The 22,277-nt window shown below is 32.1% G+C and overlaps 3 protein-coding genes across 3 annotated transcripts; all 3 read right to left on the reverse strand.

Moving 5' to 3' along the window:
* Positions 1-4,803: 4,803 nt before the first annotated feature.
* On the reverse strand, positions 4,804-6,784 carry LOC119614931. Its single transcript, XM_037971019.1, has one exon. It carries the CDS (start codon positions 6,727-6,729, stop codon positions 4,963-4,965), a length of 1,767 nt encoding a protein of 588 aa, XP_037826947.1. The 5' UTR covers positions 6,730-6,784; the 3' UTR covers positions 4,804-4,962.
* A 1,074-nt stretch (positions 6,785-7,858) lies between these two features.
* On the reverse strand, positions 7,859-9,335 carry LOC119614932. Its single transcript, XM_037971020.1, has one exon. The coding sequence runs from the start codon at positions 9,314-9,316 to the stop codon at positions 7,913-7,915; it is 1,404 nt and encodes a 467-aa protein (XP_037826948.1). The 5' UTR covers positions 9,317-9,335; the 3' UTR covers positions 7,859-7,912.
* Positions 9,336-14,275: 4,940 nt separating this feature from the next.
* On the reverse strand, positions 14,276-16,016 carry LOC119614928 (the record flags this gene model as incomplete). Its single annotated transcript, XM_037971017.1, is given in 2 exon segments — positions 14,276-15,009; positions 15,012-16,016. Coding segments are annotated over 2 exon segments (1,713 nt in total), but the record flags the coding sequence as incomplete, so codon positions are not given.
* Between the last annotated feature and the right edge of the window lie 6,261 nt (positions 16,017-22,277).

Here is a 22,277-nt window from a genome sequence, read left to right on the forward strand (position 1 = left end):
AAAATACGTTGGTGGTCTTTTTAAAAAGAGAGAGAAGACGCAAAGAGATAAGGAGCAAGGAGGGGGGAGGGTGGAGGGAAAAAGAAAAGGGAAACGGAAGGGCCCAGCGGAGAGGGCAAAGGAAGGGGGGGGGGGGGGGGGAGCACAAAACAGGGAGGAAAGCGGGGGGGGGGGAGGGGAGGCAAAAAGGGGGGGCGGACGGGGAGAGAAGCGGGCGAGAGAGAGAGGAGGGAAGGACGAAAGGCAGACACCGAGAAAAGAGGGAGGGACCGAGCCAGGGAGGAGCGAGCCAGGGAGCGAGAGAGCGAGCGAGCGAGCGAGCGAGCGAGCAGCGAGCGAGCGAGCGAGGAGCGAGAGAGCGAGCGAGCGAGCGAGCGAGCGAGCGAGCGAGCGAGCGAGGAGCGAGCAGCGAGCGAGCGAGCGAGAGAGCGAGCGAGCGAGCGAGCGAGCGAGCGAGCGAGCGAGCGAGCGAGCGAGCGAGCGAGCGAGCGAGCGAGCGAGCGAGCGAGCGAGCGAGCGAGCGAGCGAGCGAGCGAGACGAGCGAGCGAGCGAGCGAGCGAGCGAGCGAGCGAGCGAGCGAGCGAGCGAGCGAGCGAGCGAGCGAGCGAGCGAGCGAGCGAGCGAGCGAGCGAGCGAGCGAGCGAGCGAGCGAGCGAGCGAGCGAGCGAGCGAGCGAGCGAGCGAGCGAGCGAGCGAGCGAGCGAGCGAGCGAGCGAGCGAGCGAGCGAGCGAGCGAGCGAGCGAGAGCGAGCGAGCGAGCGAGCGAGCGAGCGAGCGAGCGAGCGAGCGAGCGAGCGAGCGAGCGAGCGAGCGAGCGAGCGAGCGAGCGAGCGAGCGAGCGAGCAGAGCGAGCGAGCGAGCGAGCGAGCGAGAGAGGACGAGCGAGCGAGCGAGCGAGCGAGCGAGCGAGAGAGCGAGCGAGCGAGCGAGCGAGCGAGCGAGCAGCGAGCGAGCGAGCGAGCGAGCGAGCGAGCGAGCGAGCGAGCGAGCGAGCGAGCGAGCGAGAGCGAGAGCGAGCGAGCGAGAGAGAGCGAGCGAGCGAGCGAGCGAGCGAGCGAGCGAGCGAGCGAGCGAGCAGCGAGCGAGCGAGCGAGCGAGCGAGCGAGGAGCGAGCGAGCGAGCGAGCGAGCGAGCGAGCGAGCGAGCGAGCGAGCGAGCGAGCGAGCGAGCGAGCGAGCGAGCGAGCGAGCGAGCGAGCGAGCGAGCGCGAGCGAGCGAGCGCAGCGAGCGAGCGAGCGAGCGAGCGAGCGAGCGAGCGAGCGAGCGAGCGAGCGAGCGAGCGAGCGAGCGAGCGAGCGAGAGCGAGCGAGCGAGCGAGGAGCGAGCGAGCGAGCGAGCGAGCGAGCGAGCGAGCGAGCGAGCGAGCGAGCGAGCGAGAGAGCGAGCGAGCGAGCGAGCGAGCGAGCGAGCGAGCGAGCGAGGAGCGAGCGAGCGAGCGAGCGAGCGAGCGAGCGAGCGAGACGAGCGAGCGAGCGAGCGAGCGAGCGAGCGAGCGAGCGAGGAGCGAGCGAGCGAGCAGCGAGCGAGCGAGCGAGCGAGCGAGCGAGCGAGCGAGCGAGCGCGAGCGAGCGAGCGAGCGAGCGAGCGAGCAGCGAGCGAGCGAGCAGAGCGAGCGAGGCGAGCGAGCGAGCGAGCGAGCGAGCGAGAGAGCGAGCGAGCGAGCGAGCGAGCGAGCGAGCGAGAGATCGATCATCGAGCTACTATCGATAGTATCTATACTATCTAGCTATCTATCTAGCGAGCATCTATCAGCTAGCTATCGCGAGCTCGCACCAATCGAAAAGCAGCTATCTATCGATCTATCGATTATCTATCTATCTAATCTAATCATCTACTATCATCTATCTATCTATATCTATCTATCTATCTATCTATCTAGCTACTATCTATCTATCTTCTTCGGAATTTTGTATTTTTAAATAGAAATTTTCGAAATTTTGTATTTTTTAATAGAAAATTTTCGAAATTTGTATTTTTAATAGAAAATTTTCGAAATTTTGTATTTTTAATAGAAAATTTTCGAAATTTTGTATTTTTAATAGAAAATTTTCGAAATTTTGTATTTTTAATAGAAAATTTTCGAAATTTTGTATTTTAATAGAAAATTTCGAGATTTTGTGTTTTTAATAGAAAATTTCGAAATTTTGTATTTTTAATAGAAAATTTTCGAAATTCTGTATTTTTAATAGAAAATTTTCGAAATTCTGTATTTTTAATAGAAAATTTTCGAAATTTTGTATTTTTTAATGAAAAATTTTCGAAATTTTGTATTTTTAATGAAAAATTTTCGAAATTTGTATTTTTAATGAAAAATTTTCGAAATTTTGTATTTTTAATGAAAAATTTCGAAATTTTGTATTTTTAATGAAAAATTTTCGAAATTTTGTATTTTTAATAGAAAATTTTCGAAATTTTGTATTTTAATAGAAAATTTTCGAAATTTTGTATTTTTAATAGAAAATTTTCGAAATTTTGTATTTTTAATAGAAAATTTTCGAAATTTTGTATTTTTAATAGAAAATTTTCGAAATTTTGTATTTTTAATAGAAAATTTTCGAAATTTTGTATTTTTAATAGAAAATTTTCGAAATTTTGTATTTTTAATAGAAAATTTTCGAAATTTTGTATTTTTAATAGAAAATTTTCGAAATTTTGTATTTTTAATAGAAAATTTTCGAAATTTTGTATTTTTAATAGAAAATTTTCGAAATTTTGTATTTTTAATAGAAAATTTTCGAAATTTTGTATTTTTAATAGAAAATTTTCGAAATTTTGTATTTTTAATAGAAAATTTTCGAAATTTTGTATTTTTAATAGAAAATTTTCGAAATTTTGTATTTTTGCAAAAAAATTAAAAAAACATGTATTTATTTTTAAATTTTTATTTCATTCTCTTAATTACCATTTTCTTCCTCCTGTATGTTCATACCAATAAAATCCACAATTTCTTCCTTATTGAAATAGTCGCCGCAAAAACGTATGCGTTTTTCTTTATTTTTCTGTGGTATAAAATATAAAATTGGATATATCGTATCAGCTATTTCCAAAGGTATATAATTTAACCGAGCATCAATTTTTATCACTTTCAACGAAAATTTTTTCACATCGCTGGCTACTTCTTCCAAAAGCTGTACAAATTTTTCGTTATTTTCCGTATTCGAATAATAAATTGCCAATAATAAATTCTTTTCAATGGAGGAAATGTATAAATTTAAATTATCTGCTATACAAGTTTTAGCCAAGTTGTCATCGTATTTACTGGGCCAAGGTTCAGAGAAATAAAGTTCCCCCCTGGATAAACTAAAGCAGAAATAGAAAAGAGAGACTATAGTTTTAAAATCTTTCAAAACAAATTTGTTTTTCTTAAGATCCACACCAATTACTGTGGGTGTTATATTTTCACTTTGAATATTTTTGATGAAATCTTGTTGTTTCCATTTCGGATTTATAACATCTATATCTTGGTAGTCAGCTATAAAATATTCTCTACAACCACTTAGATTTGAGGCTACTTGATAAATTTGATCGATCCATTTTAGATGTTGTGCCAAACATTTGCCACATGAGAAGTCCATAAATGCTATTATTAGAAATTTGTTGATTTTCAGTGAAGTCTTTCTTTCAAATACTTTCATATTGTAAAGACAATTATCCAGTAAATATTGTTGCAAATCCTCGAAATTCATATTAAAATCCGTTGTAATTTCTAAAGGTTTATATTTATATTTACAAAATTCTGTATTTGGTTGGCGTAAAAAGGTTTTAGGATCTTTTAAATAGGATTTTACGCAGTTTACTATATTGTCTGTAGTTTTGGGACCTTTAAGAAAATCTATATAATTGGTTTTATCATTTTGAGGTATCAGTAATAGGGCAGAATAGCAGCCCCTGTCCAACTCAAAAGGTAAATCATTTTTATTACAATTAATATAAACAACATCAACATTAGACGATTTTAATTGTTGAGCTACAGTTTCATAATTGGGTTGACTTTGTGGGTTTATATGATAATCTCCTAAATTCACTATTAGCAAAATATGTTTCGGTGAATTTGTTACCAATTCTTTGAAGTTATCATGAACACAAATTTTAACTAAACTAGAGTTATTTGGTTCAGTTATAGGTTCCGATATAAATAGACTACCGTTTAATAGTTCTTCACATAACCTTGTTAGTTCTTCTAAAGTTACGTCGGACCTGTAAAGCTGATGTACACGTTTCTCTTGATCTATGGCGAATATACTGCCAGTCTCTTTTTCGGGATTTAGTAAATTCCAAAAAGCGTATATAGAGTTTAATTTTAAATGCATTATATCTATATCTAACATATCGCCGGCTATAAATACAATGTGATCACCATAATATAAAGCCAGTTGATAGAGTTTATCCAAACTTTCAGTGTGATAGGCACATTTTTCACGAAAATGATTGAAAAATATTATAATAGGTTTTGAAATCTGCCGAAATGTTGAACGATTTAATATTTTCACTTTATTTTGACATTTATCGCGTATGTAATCCTCAAAGTCAATAGGTTTTAATGGAGGCTGGGAACGCTGGTTGTATTGAGGATAACTAGCAGTAAGAGGTTTCTTAAAATAAACATCTGAATCTGAATCACTGAAGTATTCGGATTCATTATCACTATCCAGAAAAATTTCACTAAATAGATCCATGTTTTTTATTTTTTGGACTTACGAGGTTCTGAGAGAAACGCAAATACTTAGTTAACGGTTATTAGTAAACTAAAAGTGTAGTCCTAAATAAAGGGGTTTATATTGTTCAGATTTACTGATATGGAGATAAAGCTTTATTATGAAATTCATACACTGCGAAAAATATCAAATATTAAGTGGCACTAACTAACTAACTTATGTTTAAAGAACAATTTTAAAAATTTGACATTTTAGATAACATTTTACTAGTTAAAAAGACATATGTATTTATTTTAATCTTTCATTTTATTTCTTTAATTTATCTGTTTCCGCCTTCTGTATATTCACAGTAATAAAATCCACAATTCCTGCTTTCTTTAAGTTGTTACTTCTTAAACGTATACGTCGATTTTTATGTTTCTTCGGTATAAAGTATAAAATTGGATATTCTTTATCGTCCATTTCCAAAGGTATATAATTTAAACGAGCATCAATTTTTATCATTTTTAACGAAAACATTTTCACATCTCCGGCAACCTCTTCCAAAAGCTGTAAAAATTGTTCAGAACTTTCCGTGTTCGAATAATAAATTGCTAAAAATATATTCTTTTTAATGGAGGAAATACATAAATTTAAACTATCTGCTATACAAGTTTTAACCAACTTGCCATCGTAGATATTAGGCCAAGGTTCTGTAAAATATAAATCTCCGCTGTATAAATCATAGACGAAGTAAAACAGGGAGGCAGTAGTTTTAAAATCCTTCATTAGAAATTTGTTTTTCTTACGATCTATACCGATTATTGTGGGTTTTTTATTTTGTTTGAAGTCTTGGGGTTTCCATTCCGGATTTATGACATCTATATCTTGGTAGTCTGCTATAAAATATTTTCCATGACTAGACAGATTTGAGGCCACTTGATAAATTTGATCAATCCATTTAAGATGTCGGAGCGAACATTTACCACCTGAAAAGTCCATAAATGCTATTATAATATAGTGATTGTCTTTCATTGATTTTTTGCGGTCAAAAACGTTCATATTGTAATGACAATTATCCAGTAAATATTGAGGCAAATCTTCTAAGTTCATATTAAAATCGGGTGTAATTACTAAAGGTTTGTATCTACATATACGATCTTGTTGCTGAAGAAAACTTACTGGATCTTTAAGGTAAGATTTTACGGAATTAACTATATTTTCTGCATTTCTAGGCCCTTCAAGAAAATCCACATATTTGGTTTTATCATTTTGAGGTATCAGCAATAGAGTGGGATAACAGAATATACCCAATTCGAAGGGTATATAATTCTTTTCACTATTTATATGAACAACATCGACATTAAACGATTTTAATTGTTCCGCTACCAGTTCATAATTGGGTTCATATTTAAGATTTTTATCGGCGTAATCATCTAAATTCACTATTAACAAAATATGTTTTGGAGAATCCACTACCAATTCTTTGAAGTTATCATGCACACAAATTTTAACTAAACTAGAGTTATTTGGTTCAGGTATAGGTTCCGATTTAAATAGGCGATCATTTAAGAGATTTTCACTTAAAGCTGTTAGTTCCTCTAATGTACTATGGACACTGAAAAAGTGATGTATACGCTTCTGTTGATCAATGGCGTATATATTAGGAGATTCTCTTCGAGGATTTACTAGATTGCTGAAAGTTTGTATAGAGTTCCATTTTAAATTGATTATGTCTATATCCAACATATCGGCTGCTATAATTTCAATTTTATCTGCATATTTTAAAGCTAGTTGATAGAAGTTATCCAAACATTTGGTATGATATTCACATTTTTCCCGAAAATGATTGAAAAATATTATAATAGGTTTTGAAATCTGTCGAAATGTTGAACGATTTAATATTTTCACTTTATTTTGACATTTATCTCGTATGTAATCCTCAAAGACAATGGGTTCTAATTGAGGCTGAGAATGTTGGTAGTATTGATAATAACTTTTAGTAAAGGGTTTTTGAAAATAAACATCACTGTCGGAATCACTAAAGTATTCGGAGTCATCACTATTCAGACAAACTTCACTAAAAAGATCCATGTCTTTTTTCTTTTTTTACTTTAACGGTGCAGAAATGCAATTTAACCGGTATGGGGTTGAATATATACTAATGTTTTTGCTTTGGTTCCTTCTTAGTTTTATATTGTAAAATAAAAGTTTAGCCTAGTATATGGGGGCTAACATGGAAAGCTTTATTATGAAATTCATACACTGCAAAAATATAAGTACTTGTTGTGAAATTTCTTTAACGGCCAAACCGTTCGGTTAATAGATTTTGTTCCGCTCTAATGCAGTTCTAGTTCAATTCAAGCTTAGTTCTAAATCAGTTCATGTTCAGTTCCAGTTTAGTTCTAGTTCAGTTTTAGTTCAGTTCTAGTTCAGTTCTAGTTCAGTTCTAGTTCAGTTCTAGTTCAGCTCTAGTTCAGTTCTAGTTCAGTTCTAGTTCAGCTCTAGTTCAGTTCTAGTTCAGTTCTAGTTCAGTTCTAGTTCAGTTCTAGTTCAGTTCTAGTTCAGTTCTAGTTCAGTTCTAGTTCAGTTCTAGTTCAGTTCTAGTTCAGTTCCAGTTCAATTTTAGTTCAGTTCTAGTTCAGTTCTAGTTCAGTTCTAGTTCAGTTCTAGTTCAGTTCTAGTTCAATTTTATTTCAGTTCTAGTTCTAGTTCAGTTCTAGTTTAGTTATAGTTCAGTTCTAGTTCAGTTTTAGTTCAGTTCTAGTTCAGTTCTAGTTCAGTTCTAGTTCAGTTCTAGTTCAGTTCTAGTTCGGTTCTAGTTCAGTTCTAGTTCAGTTCTAGTTCAGTTCTAGTTCAGTTCTAGTTCAGTTCTAGTTCAGTTCTAGTTCAGTTCTAGTTCAGTTCTAGTTCAGTTCTAGTTCAGTTCTAGTTCAGTTCTAGTTCAGTTCTAGTTCAGTTCTAGTTCAGTTCTAGTTCAGTTCTAGTTCAGTTCTAGTTCAGTTCTAGTTCAGTTCTAGTTCAGTTCTAGTTCTATTCTAGTTCTGTTCTAGTTCTGTTCTAGTTCAGTTCTAGTTCAGTTCTAGTTCAGTTCTAGTTCAGTTCTAGTTCAGTTCTAGTTCAGTTCTAGTTCAGTTCTAGTTCAATTCTAGTTCAGTTCTAGTTCAGTTCTAATTATCACATTTGCATTAACTAGGACATAAGAACAACAAGGTTTTATATTTTTTAAATGAGATTTTATTTATTCTTAAAATTTATTTATTTTTTTTACATTTTCTTAAACGCTTATCCTATCCTCCTCCTCTAATTCTCCTTTACCCAAACTATATCCAAAATAGAATAGTGAGGCTGGATTTTTATATACCTTCATTTGAAATTTATTTTTATTTTGATCAATACCAAATACCCTTGGTACCATAGATTCTGGCGAGGTATTTACAAAAAAATCTTGCGATTTCCATTCTGTGTTTATAACATCTATATCCTTGTAATCAGCTATAAAATAATTTCTTCCTTCTAAATTCATGGCCACTTGATAGACTTGATCAATCCATTTAAGATGATGAGCTAAACATTTATCATTTCTGAAATCCATAAATACCAAAATACTGCAATAATTTTGTATATTTTCAAATTCTGAACGCTCAAATACTTTTAAGCAATCACCACATTTTTCTTCCAGATACTGAGGTAGTTCATTCATATCTAAATTAAAATCGGGGGTTATTTTTAAAGGATGATACCAAGTTGTACTTCTCTCTTTTTCTCTAAGTTCCTCAAAAGCTTTACGATCTTCTATGTACAGCTTTACAGTGTTGATCATATTTTCTTCTATGCTATCGCCTCCAGTGGGATGACATATGAAATTTGTTTTATCATCTTGTGGTATAAGTACCAGGGTAGTATAACAGGTAATGCCCAATTCATATGGTACATAATTCTGCTCACCATTTATATAGACAACATCCACATTATATGGCTTTAACTGTTCAGCTACCATTTCATAATTTGGACCTTCATTAGGTTTAAGTTCCATATAATCTGTATGATTGACTATAAGCAAAATGTGTTTGGTGGAATTGGTAACCAATTCATGGTAATTATCATGGACACATATTTTTACCAGACGGCTGCTATTGGCCTCTGGCAAGGGTTGAGATTTAAAGAGTCGATCATTTAAAAGATCTTCACATAATTTTGTTAGACTTTTCACATTTTGCTCATCGGCATAGTGTAGTTCATGCACACGTTTCTGTTGATCGATAGCAAAAATGAAGGCATTCACTTTTTCAGGACTGACATCACCGTAAAAGAAATCTAAAGCAATTCTTTTGAATTTTAATAAATCTATATCAAACATATCAGCCGCTATAAATTCAATGCGTTCTCCATATTTCAAAGCCAATTGGTGCATTGTATCCAATATATTGGTGTGGTAGGCGCATTTTTCACGAAAATGATTAAAAACTATTATTATGGGTTTCGAAATCTGTTTGAATGTTGCACGATTTAATATTTTTATTTTATCTTCATAATTTTCTTGAACATATTCCTCAAAACCGATGGGTTTTAAGGTTATTCTTGATGGAGTCGGAGGTTTTTCGGTATACGATTTAGTTTTATATTCGTAATCACTATCCGAATTATTTCCACTGAAATAGATTAAATCGTTTTTTTCCATTGCGTTGAAATGCGTTAGTAGCCGGTATTTAAGAATGACTAACTTTTAATGTTAAACTTTTAGGGAATTTTTATCATAAAAGTTTATATTGTGTTTTGTTACAAGTTATTGAGAGAGTTGTTGTAACAGAGAGGGGAGGTAGAGAAGAAAAATTTTTTGGTAAAGCTCTTTTATAAAAGGAATTCCAACACTGCGAAAAAAGTTTTCGTTATAAAATGTTTGAGAAATAATATAATAATATTTATAATTATGAAGAATAAACTAACTAACTAACTACTAACTAACTAACTAATTATTTAATTACCTAACTAACTACCTAACTAACTACCTAACTAACTAACTAACTACTAACTAATTAACTACCTAACTAACTAACTAACTAACTAACTAACTAACTAACTAACTAACTAACTAACTAACTAACTAACTAACTAACTAACTAACTAACTAACTAACTAACTAACTAACTAACTAACTAACTAACTAACTAACTAACTAACTAACTAACTACTAACTAACTAACTAACTAACTAACTAACTAACTAACTAACTAACTAACTAACTAACTAACTAACTAACTAACTAACTAACTAACTAACTAACTAACTAACTAACTAACTAACTAACTAACTAACTAACTAACTAACTAACTAACTACACTAACTAACTAACTAACTAACTAACTAACTAACTAACTAACTAACTAACTAACTAACTAACTAACTAACTACTAACTACTAACTAACTAACTAACTAACTAACTAACTAACTAACTAACTAACTAACTAACTAACTAACTAACTAACTAACTAACTAACTAACTAACTAACTAACTAACTACTAACTAACTAACTAACTAACTAACTAACTAACTAACTAACTAACTAACTAACTAACTAACTAACTAACTAACTAACTAACTAACTAACTAACTACTAACTAACTAACTAACTACTAACTAACTAACTAACTAACTAACTAACTAACTAACTAACTAACTAACTAACTAACTAACTAACTAACTAACTAACTAACTAACTAACTAACTAACTAACTAACTAACTAACTAACTAACTAACTAACTAACTAACTAACTAACTAACTAACTAACTAACTAACTAACTAACTAACTAACTAACTAACTACTAACTAACTAACTAACTAACTAACTAACTAACTTACTTACTTACTTACTAACTAACTAACTAACTAACTAACTAACTACCTAACTAACTAACTAACTAACTTTGTATTTTCAATAGAAATTTTTCGAAACTTTCAATAGAAAATTTTTATTTTTCATAGCAAATTTTCGAAATTTTTTATTTTCAATAGAGAATTTTCGAAATTTTTTATTTTCAATAGAAAATTATCGAAATTTTTTATTTTAATAGAAAATTTTTGAAATATTTTATTTTCAAAGAAAATTTCGAAATTTTTTATTTTCAATAGAAAATTTTTGAAATTTTTTATTTTCAATAGAAATTTTTCAAAATTAAAAATTATATTCTAAATTATTTTACCGAGGTTAGTTCTTAATTTTCCATGCCTTTCGTAAGCCCCATAAGCAATTAAATCTCAAAATAATTTTAACACGATTTCGATTTGTTTCTTCTTATTATTTTAATTACACATTTTTTCTTCACTTTCCTTAACATTATTTTTGACAAAATCAATAAGATCTTGAGGATTTCTACTTAAGCTACATAGTATATTACGCTTATTAAATTTAGATATAAAATAAAATACTGGATATTGATCACAGCGAAATTCTAAAGGTATATAATTAACCACAGCATTAATTTTTAATATTTTTACAACCGACTTCTTAATATTACGCGCTATATTTTCTAAGGCAAGTAAAATTTTACCATTATCTTTATAGTTCAGGGTATAGACAAAAAGTCCTATATGTTTTTTACAATTTTTTATATACAACTTTAAATTATCGGCTGTACAGGTGGACACTAAAGAACGGTCATGTTTTAGTTTTGCCGGTATAAGTTGGGAGTAATAGAGCTGTCCTTTGCATAAATCGTTTAAGAAGTAATATAAGTTATCTACATTTTGCCAGCAATCGTATTGGTATATATTTTGTTGAAGATCAAAGGCATAGATTTTGATTTGTTTTTCAGATAAAACTTTCGAAAAGTTATCACATTCATAATTTTGTGTTATTATATCAAAATCTTTATAGTCTGCTATTAAAATTTCCACTTCAAATTTAAAGTTCGCTTGAAGTTCTTGAAGTTTTTGGAGATATTTGTTTAAATGGGAAGAGTTTATATGTTCTAAATTTCCAAAAATAAGCAATACATTTTTTCGACCTAGTTGAAAATCGTAAAAATATTCCCGGTTGAAAAGTTTAATATTATTACTAAAATGTTCAGTTAAATCTTCCAAGTTATCGAAATTATAGCTTAACGGTTTCTCTATTTCTTTTTCGGTTCCATTAAGTGAATTTTCGATCTGCTGTTTAAGCCATTTTATCACATATTCTTCATTTCTGCAGCCGTAACCAAATTTGGTAAAAATATTTTTATTCTTTTCAGGAAAGTACACTAAAGTTGGGTATAGTATACAGTTAAATTCAAATGGTACATAATTTTTCTCAGCTATTAGGTAAAAGACCTCTAGATTATAATCCTCAAGGGCCAAGGCCATTTTTTCATAATTGGTGTCATATGGATTACAGCCTCGTTTTTTACCCACTACCAGTAGTATATGTTTATTGGATTTTAAAATCAATTCTTCATAATTTTGATAAACACAGATTTTAACTAAATTTTTATCATTATCCAACGGTAAAGGTTCGGAAATATAAAGTTTACCACTTAAAAGTTGTTCACATAAATCCATTAGATATTCCAAAGATTTATTACTATTATTATATTGATAGATTCTCTTTCTTTCATCTATGGCAAAAATGTATGGTGATTGCCTTTCGGGGCTGGTGAATTTACAAATACAATCCAAGGGCTTCCATTCTTTATGCATTATATCTATATCTAGCATATCGGCTGCTATAAATTCTATACTATTACCATATTTATTAGATAATTGGCTTAATAAATGTAACCATTTAGTTTGGTAGGCACATTTTCGTTGAAAGTGATTAAACATTATCAAAATAGGTCGTTTTATCTGATGAAATGTAAATCGCTGCAATAATGTTATTTTACCTTTATAAGTTTCTCGTAGATATTTTTCAAAATTTATTTCTATATGCGGTGGTTTAGGTGGTGATCTGCCGAATATGTTGCAGTAGAATTCTTCATTATCTTCCTCATCTAGAGCTTCGCTATCGCTGAGGATATTGTTAAAAATTTGTATAATTTGATCAATATTTTCGTTTTCCATAATTATGTTATCGGTGATAGTATGTTTTCTAATGTTTACCCTATAATTACTATTTGTTAATAAATCGCACGCACAGACCTTTTAAATATATTATGTTAGGCAAACTTTTTCTTGGAATCAATGTCGTAAAGGGAATTTCACAAAATTATTATTTTGGAAAATTTAATCGCAGATATCAACAATAACATAAACTTTACTTTCTGTTAAAAGTTCTTTAAAAGCTTTTGGTAGACAAAAATGCACGAATTTAAAGAGAGAGCGGCAGAGATAAACCTTCATTGCGATATTAATATACTGAATTAGAACTGAACTATATCTGAACAAGAACTGAATTAAAACTGAACTAGAACTGAACTAGAACAGAACTAGAACTGAACTAGAACTGAACTAGAACTGAATTAGAACTGAACTAGAACTGAACTAGAACTGAACAAGAACTGAACTAGAACTGAACTAGAACTGAACTAGAACTGAACTAGAACTGAACTGGAACTGAACTAGAATTGAACTTCAACTGAACTAGAACTGAACTAGATATAAACTAGGACTGAACTAGGACTGAACTAGTACTGAACTGGAACTGAATTAGAACTGAAATAGAATTGAACTAGAACTGAACTAGAACTGAACTAGAACTGAACTAGAACTGAACTAGAACTGAACTAGAACTGAACTAGAACTGAACTAGAACTGAACTAGAACTGAACTAGAACTGAACTAGAACTGACTAGAACTGAACTAGAACTGAACTAGAACTGAACTAGAACTGAACTAGAACTGAACTAGAACTGAACTAGAACTGAACTAGAACTGAACTAGAACTGAACTAGAACTGAACTAGAACTGAACTAGAACTGAACTAGAACTGAACTAGAACTGAACTAGAACTGAACTAGAACTGAACTAGAACTGAACTAGAACTGAACTAGAACTGAACTAGAACTGAACTAGAACTGAACTAGAACTGAACTAGAACTGAACTAGAACTGAACTAGAACTGAACTAGAACTGAACTAGAACTGAACTAGAACTGAACTAGAACTGAACTAGAACTGAACTAGAACTACTAGAACTGAACTAGAACTGAACTAGAACTGAACTAGAACTGAACTAGAACTGAACTAGAACTGAACTAGAACTGAACTAGAACTGAACTAGAACTGAACTAGAACTGAACTAGAACTGAACTAGAACTGAACTAGAACTGAACTAGAACTGAACTAGAACTGAACTAGAACTGAACTAGAACTGAACTAGAACTGAACTAGAACTGAATTAGAACTGAACTAGAACTGAACTAGAACTGAACTAGAACTGAACTAGAACTGAACTAAAATTGAACTAGAACTGAACTAGAACTGAATTAGAACTGAACTAAGACTGAATTAGAACTGAACTAAGACTGAACTAGAACTGAACTAGAATTGAACTAGAACAGAACTTAACTATAACATAACTAGAACTGAACTAGAACTGATCATAGAATATTACCATCGGTACCAAATACACTTTCTTACTAGTTACAAAAAAACTATTTTTAATTAATTTTTTCAAAAATATTTACAAATTTTTATTGAAAAACTAAAACAATATATTAAATATATTTTATAATAAATTAGTTTTTATTAACCATTCTCCACATTAAATTTAATAAATTCCAAAATGTTTTCCCTATTTAAATAGTCCCCTCTTAAAGTTCTATTATCCCGTTTATTTTCTAAGGGTATAAAATAAGAAACTGCATAGCTATCTTGCTTATACTCCAAGTCCACATAGTTCAAGTCAACATTAAACTTCACCACTTCCACATTTAAAGATTTTACCTCCTCGACAATTTCCTGCAATAGAATTAAAAGTTTTTCCGCTTTCTCATCAGAGGCCGAATAAAATGTTATAAAAATATGTTTCTTTAAATGTTTAAGGAAAAAATTAAAATAATTGGACGGCCAATCTTTGACCAATTCTTTTTCAATATTTCGGGAATAATCTTGGGAATAGTAGAAATCTCCATTATCCAAACTATCGGCGAAATAGAAAAGGGAAGCTGGTGATTTGTAGTTGTTAAATTCAAATGTATGTTTTAAACGATCGAAACCGTATATTTTGGGTTTTCCTTGGGCAGCAAGGATTAAATCCTCGGGTTTCCATTTTGAGTTAATAACAGCAATTTCCTTAAAGTCAGCTATCATAAATTGAAAACCGTAAAGTATGGAGGCCACTTGATAGAGTTTATTAAACCAGTTTACGTGATGAGCCAAACATTTTCCCTGGAAATCCATAAATGCTACAATAATAATATCTGATGATTGGTCTATTAGGTCACGATTTAATATTTTAATGGTATTATTATAATTTTTTCTAAAAATTCTTCCAAATCTTTATCGTAGTCCACTAGGAAATCATGGGCTATTTGTACGGCTTGAAATTTCATTCTATTTTTTTGTTGCTGTTGCAGATTAGGCAAATAGTCGGGTTGCTCCAATAGATTTTTAAGAAATTCTATTGTACTCTCTTCTGTTGTCATATCTTCATAGTAGACGAAATTCTTTTTATCATTAAGGGGTATAAATATTAAAGTGGGAAGGCCGTAGGCATAATACTCAAATGGTATATAATTCTCTTCGGCTTGCATATAAACAATATCCAGATTATAATCTTTCAAGGCTAAAGCCGCTTGATTATAATTAGTTTCATTTTCCTGTAGTTGTTTCAGATTTATAATTAAAAATATATTTTTTGAGGATTTTAAAACCAATTCCTTATGATTATTGTGAACACATATTTTAACCAAATTATTTTTATTATTTTCTGGTAAGGGCTGTGAGGGAAATAGTTTTCCTTTTAAAAGATTCTCACATAATTCCGTTAAAGTCCCTATTTCTTTGAAGACATCTAAAAGTTCATGTACACACTTCTTTTCATCTAAAGCATATACTGTGGGTGTCACATCTTCGGGTCTCACAAATATGGAAAAGAATTTCAGAGGATTTCTACCCGGAAATATTATATCCATATCAAATAAATCAGCTGCTATAAATTCTATACGATCACCATATTTTATTGATAATTCATACATTCTATCCAGCCATTTAGTGTGATAGGTACATTTTTCCCGAAAATGATTAAACATAATAACAATAGGACGTTTTATGTGTGGAAATGTTTCACGATTTAAAACCTTAATTTTGTTGCCGCATTTTTCCTTGATATATAACTCAAAATCTATATATGCTGGGGCTTTCAGAAGTAATTTAGGTTTTGGTATAGGTTTATAACGCCATTGTTTATAAACATAAATATCGTTTTTATCACTATCGGGTGTTAATAAATGTTTACTTATTTTTTACATTTAGTTCCCATAACGTTAGTAAGCAGCGAAAACTAAAATTTACTGACTTTATAACCATTAATCGATTTATATAGACAAAAAGCTTTTTTAAGACAAAACTGTGATACATGGGGTAGATAACAATTTCTGAAGGGGTATTTATTTGTTATTATTATACCGCTGTAAATTTTAATTGCTGGTACATATTTTCAAAAATTTTTCATTTCTTCTTTCTTTCAGTGTTTCTTTAACATTTTATGAAATAAATAAAAGTTTCTAAATTAAAAAAATCCCCTAAAATCGCAATTTTTAATACGCCCTCAAAAAAATTGTTTGTAAACAAATTCAACGTCTAACGCAGGCATGGAAATTTCAAATTTTGAAATGGTACTAATTTATGTCTAAATTTATTATTATGTACTAAATTAATTTTCCGCTAAATGAGTTTTAGGTTAGATTAGATTTCTCTTTAAAAATTTGTGCGGATATAAACTATACTATACTATAGACTAGACTAGATTGTAGACTAGTCTATAGACTAACTATACACTAGACTAGAGTGTAGAATAGAGTTTAGACTAGACTAGAGTATATAGACTACAGTATGGACTAGAGTATAGACTAGAGTATGGACTAGACTATAGACTAGACTATAGATTCGACAATAGACTTGACTATAGACCAGGTTATGGACTAGATTATGGACTAGACTATAGACTAGACTATAGACTAGACTATAGACTAGACTATAGACTAGACTATAGACTAGACTATAGACTAGACTATAGACTAGACTATAGACTAGACTATAGACTTGACTATAGACTAGACTATAGACTAGACTATAGACTAGACTATACTAGACTAGACTAGACTATAGACTAGACTATAGACTAGACTATAGACTAGACTATAGACTAGACTATAGACTAGACTATAGACTAGACTATAGACTAGACTATAGACTAGACTATAGACTAGACTATAGACTAGACTATAGACTAGACTATAGACTAGACTATAGACTAGACTATAGACTAGACTATAGACTAGACTATAGACTAGACTATAGACTAGACTATAGACTAGACTATAGACTAGACTATAGACTAGACTAGAGACTAGACTATAGACTAGACTAGACTAGACTATAGACTAGACTATAGACTAGACTATAGACTAGACTATAGACTAGACTATAGACTAGACTATAGACTAGACTATAGACTAGACTATAGACTAGACTATAGACTAGACTATAGACTAGACTATAGACTAGACTATAGACTAGACTATAGACTAGACTATAGACTAGACTATAGACTAGACTATAGGCAAGACTATAGACTAGACTATAGACTAGAGTATATGTTAGCCTATAGACTAGAGTAGACCCAAAATGTCGTGGTGGTATTATGGTAAAAAAACTACTATAGTATGAAATTTTCCGTCCCTGTCCTAAAACCATTTTGTGAAATTAACCGGTAACAACAAATAAAAAAGCTTATTAAAAGTTTTAGTGGAGAAAAAAACTTTAATATTGACACTCTTTATAAAAGAGACTTTCCTTATAATTCCCACACTAAATTATTAGTGAGGAAATTTACACTTTAAGAAATTTCACATTAGAATTAAAAAAAAGTTAAGCTTTGCACTTACAGGTTTATGATGAATTTATTTTTAATATTTTTTTTAAATTTATGAATTTCAGAAAAAATCTTAGTATGGAAGCTACTAAAAAACACATTTTTTTCAGTGTGGTAAAAAACATTTTGCGAAATTAAACGGTAACAAGTAAAGCTTCTCATTAAAAGTTTTTGTAGAGAAAAAAGCTTTAGTGAATAAGCTTAAGAGTGTAACTTTTTAAAAAACATACACACATTACTCATTACTTAATTGTTTATAAACAAAATCGTTACACTTAGAGAAATTATATCTTGAAATTAAAAAAGTTTTCAGATAAATTTTTAACTATTTACATATTTTTGGTCTATCTATGAAGAGATTAGTTTAATATTCAAAATGTAAAAAATTGAAATGTTTACTATTTCATAACAGGTTTTATTGATATTCAAAATAAAATGCATGTTAAAGCGTGGCATATTTGCAGTGTAGCAATTTAAAATATATTTGATATTTTATAGCTTTTTGGCTTGTTTACTATATAAAACTATATAAAAACAAATCCTAGAACAATTCTAAATATTAGTCCAAATAGTTTAGTTAAGACCGTCACTTAATATCAAAAATAAAAACAACATGGAGAGTGAAGAATTTGAAGATATAACAAAAGCGTTTAATCAAATCGATATTCAAGACTTACCAGGTAGTGAAAAGAATGATATATTTTCGCCCGCAGCTAGGACATGGTATAAATATGTACCAGAACAAATATACCCACGTCAACAGCCTGAATATATTGACTTCGAGTTATATATCAAAGAAAATTGTGAAAATAAAATTAAAGTATTAAATCGTCGAAATTTTCCACATATCAAACGTCCTATTGTTATATTCTTTCATCATTTTCGTGAGAAATGTGCCTATCTTACCAAATGGCTGGATAGTATCTATCGGTTGGTTTTAAAATATGGTGATCGCATAGAATTTATAGCAGCCGATATGTACGACATTGATGTTATATATCCCAGAAGTAATCCCATAAATTTTTACAGCCGTCTCGTGAGACCAGAAGATGAATGCCCCAACATCTATGTTATAGATGAGAAAAAACGCATACATCAACATTTTGATGCCCATAATACAGTGGAAAATTTATCAGAATTATGTGAAAAATTCTTAAGAGGTAATTTGTATCCTTCTCAACCTCTACCGAAAGATAATGAGAAAAAATTGGTGAAAATATGTGTCTATAACAATTATGAGGAATTGATATTAAACTCAACAAAAAATATATTTTTAATTGTAAGTTTGAGTCAGTACCAGGATTACGAACCCAATTATGAAAATGTGGCTTTAATGTTAAAGGACTACAATTTGGATATTGTTTATATGGAGGCCGAAAAGAACTATATACCTTTTGAGTATTGTGCCAATTCATATCCCACTATATTATTCATACCTCATGATGATAAAAATAATTTCATATATTATGAATATAGCCGATCAGAGGAAGACATAATAGGATTTCTAAAAGATTGTTTAGAAAAACCAGAATATTTGAAATCACTACAGGAATACCAAAGTTCCAGAAACTGTAAGACAGCCCAAGTATGCCCAGACTTTTCCTTAGATTTTAAAGAATTGCCAGCATTTCTGCACCAGCATTATGACAGCTATATAACGTTATTAAATCGTAAAACTCTAGAGCAAACCAAACAATTTGCTCTTATAGTATTTATGGATTTTCAAGGAAAATGTTCAGCTCAGCAAGTGGAGTGGTTAAATAAACTTTATCAAGTGGCCGAAACCTGTTATTCGTTTGTAATATTTATAGCAGATTTTAAGGAAATCGATGTCATAAACAACCAATGGAATCCTGAAGACTTTATAAAATCCGCCCATGGAATACCCCAAATATATGCCTTTGATCGCCTAAAAAATATTTATGAATTTGGTAATTTCCATAAACCAGCATCTTTATTCTATTTTACTGATAGTTTACAAAATGGTGATTTCTACTATTCTGAAGTGTACAAAAGATATATGGATCGTGAATTGCTTAAACATTGGTCTGCCAATTATTTGAAGATATTTTTGAAAAAATCTAAAAAACATATATTTATAACATTTTACTCATCGGATAATGAAAATACGGAAAAACTTGTAAATTTATTGCAAACTATGTCTGAAGATGTTAAGGACTTGGAGGTTGAGGTGGTCATGTTTGATGTTAAGTTTAATTATTTAAGTTTGGAATTTGTTCAACCCAGCTATCCGGTTCATTATTTTATACCCAAAAAAAATAAAAGTGATAGAAGACTTTATGTGGATCATAATTTAAGGAGAGATAATATGTTGGAGTTTATTAAAAATAATGTTGAGGCAAATTGAGATTAAAGTTATTTATTTTTAATATTTAGTGTAATTATTTTTCAAGGTTTAAATTTTAATAAATTAATAAATGCTTTATTTGTAATAAATTGTATTAAATTTATTTTTTAATTGTTATTTTTTTTTAAACAATATTATATGATGCATATAATTCCTTATTATATAAATCGATATAACCGTCATTTTCGCGTGTCGCAAATTACTCTTCTAGAACAATGTCCTCTAATTAATCATATTTCATGATAATAAAATAATTTCACAAAAACTTCATCCTACTACCACCATTTAAAATATTTGCAACTGCATAACAACAATAGTTAGTTTAGAACAAATTTAACTTTATTCTCAATAACTTTTTTCACTCAAATATTTTTTTATGGGAATCAAACGAATGTTAAAATCCTTCATTTAACCGAAATCTTTTTAATTTCGTCCATAATATACCCAAATTCCATAATGTATCTTTTTACGAAAATCATTTCAAAAGTTCATTAATCCTTTGTTAACATGAAAATTTCTGACAAGTTTTTTCTTTCAGTGCATAAATTATAAACAAATATTTTGCGAAATTATCAATACGCATTCAATAAAAAGAATAACAAGTTTGCATGAGAATAAAGCTTTAAATTTATGCTCTTTGATAGATAATAAAGCTTTATATTTATACTCTTTAAAGTAAAAGCTCTCTTTTATAATTTCACAATGTGTTTAAAAATAAACATAGAGAAATTATAGCTACAAATTAATGTAAAAAAATTTATCGTCTATAGTCAAGACTATATTCAGGTCTATAGTCAAGACTATATATTGGTCTTTAGTCAATACTATAACCTGGTCTATAGTCAATACTACAGTCTGATTTATACTCAATACTATGGACCAGTTTGTAGTCTTGACTACAGACCAGTCAAGACTGTAAACTGGTCTATAGTCAAGACTAAAAGTGTTCTATAGTCAAGACTATAAACTGGTCATTAGTCAAGACAGTAAACTGGTCTATAGCCACGTCTATAAACTTGTCAATAGTCAAGACTATAAACTAGTCTATAGTAAAGACTATATACTGGTCTATAGTCAATACTAAAGTCTGGTTTATACTCAATAGTCAAGAATATAAACTGGTCTATAATCAAGACTGTAAACTGATCTATAGTCAAGACTAAAACTGTTCTATAGTCAAGACTATGGACTAGTATATAATCAAGATTTTAGATTAGTCCATAATCAAGACTTTAGACTAGTCTATAGTTAAGATTATAGACTGGTCTATAGTCAAGGCTATAAACTGGTCTGTAGTCAAGACTATAAATTTGTTTGTAGTCAAAACTGTTCTATAGTCAAGACTATAAAATGGTCTATGGTCAAGTCTATAAACTGGTCTATAGTCAAGACTATAAACTGTTCTATAGTCAAGACTATAAACTGGTCTATAGTCAAGACTACAAACTGGTCTATAGTCAAGATTATAAACTGGTCTGTAGTCAAGACTATAATTTGGTCTGTAGTCAAAACTGTTCTATAGTGAAGACTAAAAACTGGTCTATGGTCAAGACTATAAACTGGTCTATAGTCAAGACTATAAACTAGCCTGTTGACTGGTCTATAGTCAAGACTATAACTGTTCTATAGTCAAGACTATAGACTAGTCTATAATCAAGACTTTAGATTAGTCCATAATCAAGACTTTAGACTAGTCTATAGTCAAGACTATAAACTGGTCTATAGCCAAGACTATAAACTGGTCTATAGCCAAGACTATAAACTGGTCTATAGTCAAGACTATAAACTGGTCTATAGTCAAGACTATAGACTAGTCTATAGTCAAGACTATAAACTGGTCTGTAGTCAAGACTATAAATTGGTATGTAGTCAAAACTATAAATTGGTGGACCAGTTTATAGTCTAGTAAAGACTATAAACTGGTCTATAGTCAAGACTATAAACTAGCCTGTAGTATGACTGGTCTATAGTCAATACTATAGACTGGTCTATAGTCAATACTATAGACTGGTCTATAGTCAATACTATAGACTGGTCTATAGTCAATACTATAGACTGGTCTATAGTCAATACTATAGACTGGTCTATAGTCAATACTATAGACTGGTCTATAATCAATACTATAGACTGGTCTATAGTCAATACTATAGACTGGTCCAGAGTCAATACTATAGACTGGTCTATAGTGAAAACTATAGACTGGTCTATAGTCAGTACTATAAACTAGTATACAGTCAATACTATAGACTGGACTATACT

The sequence above is a fragment of the Lucilia sericata genome, unplaced genomic scaffold, assembly GCF_015586225.1.
Source record: "Lucilia sericata isolate MDLA Ls3-8-SP2 unplaced genomic scaffold, ASM1558622v1 Contig003686F_arrow, whole genome shotgun sequence".
Lineage (NCBI taxonomy): Eukaryota > Metazoa > Arthropoda > Insecta > Diptera > Calliphoridae > Lucilia > Lucilia sericata.

What these genes read in the sequence shown, in the direction of transcription:
- LOC119614931 (XM_037971019.1), bottom strand. Translation starts at nt 6,729, where the DNA reads ATGGATCTTTTTAGTGAAGTTTGTCTGAATAGTGATGACTCCGAATAC.
- LOC119614932 (XM_037971020.1), bottom strand. Translation starts at nt 9,316, where the DNA reads ATGGAAAAAAACGATTTAATCTATTTCAGTGGAAATAATTCGGATAGT.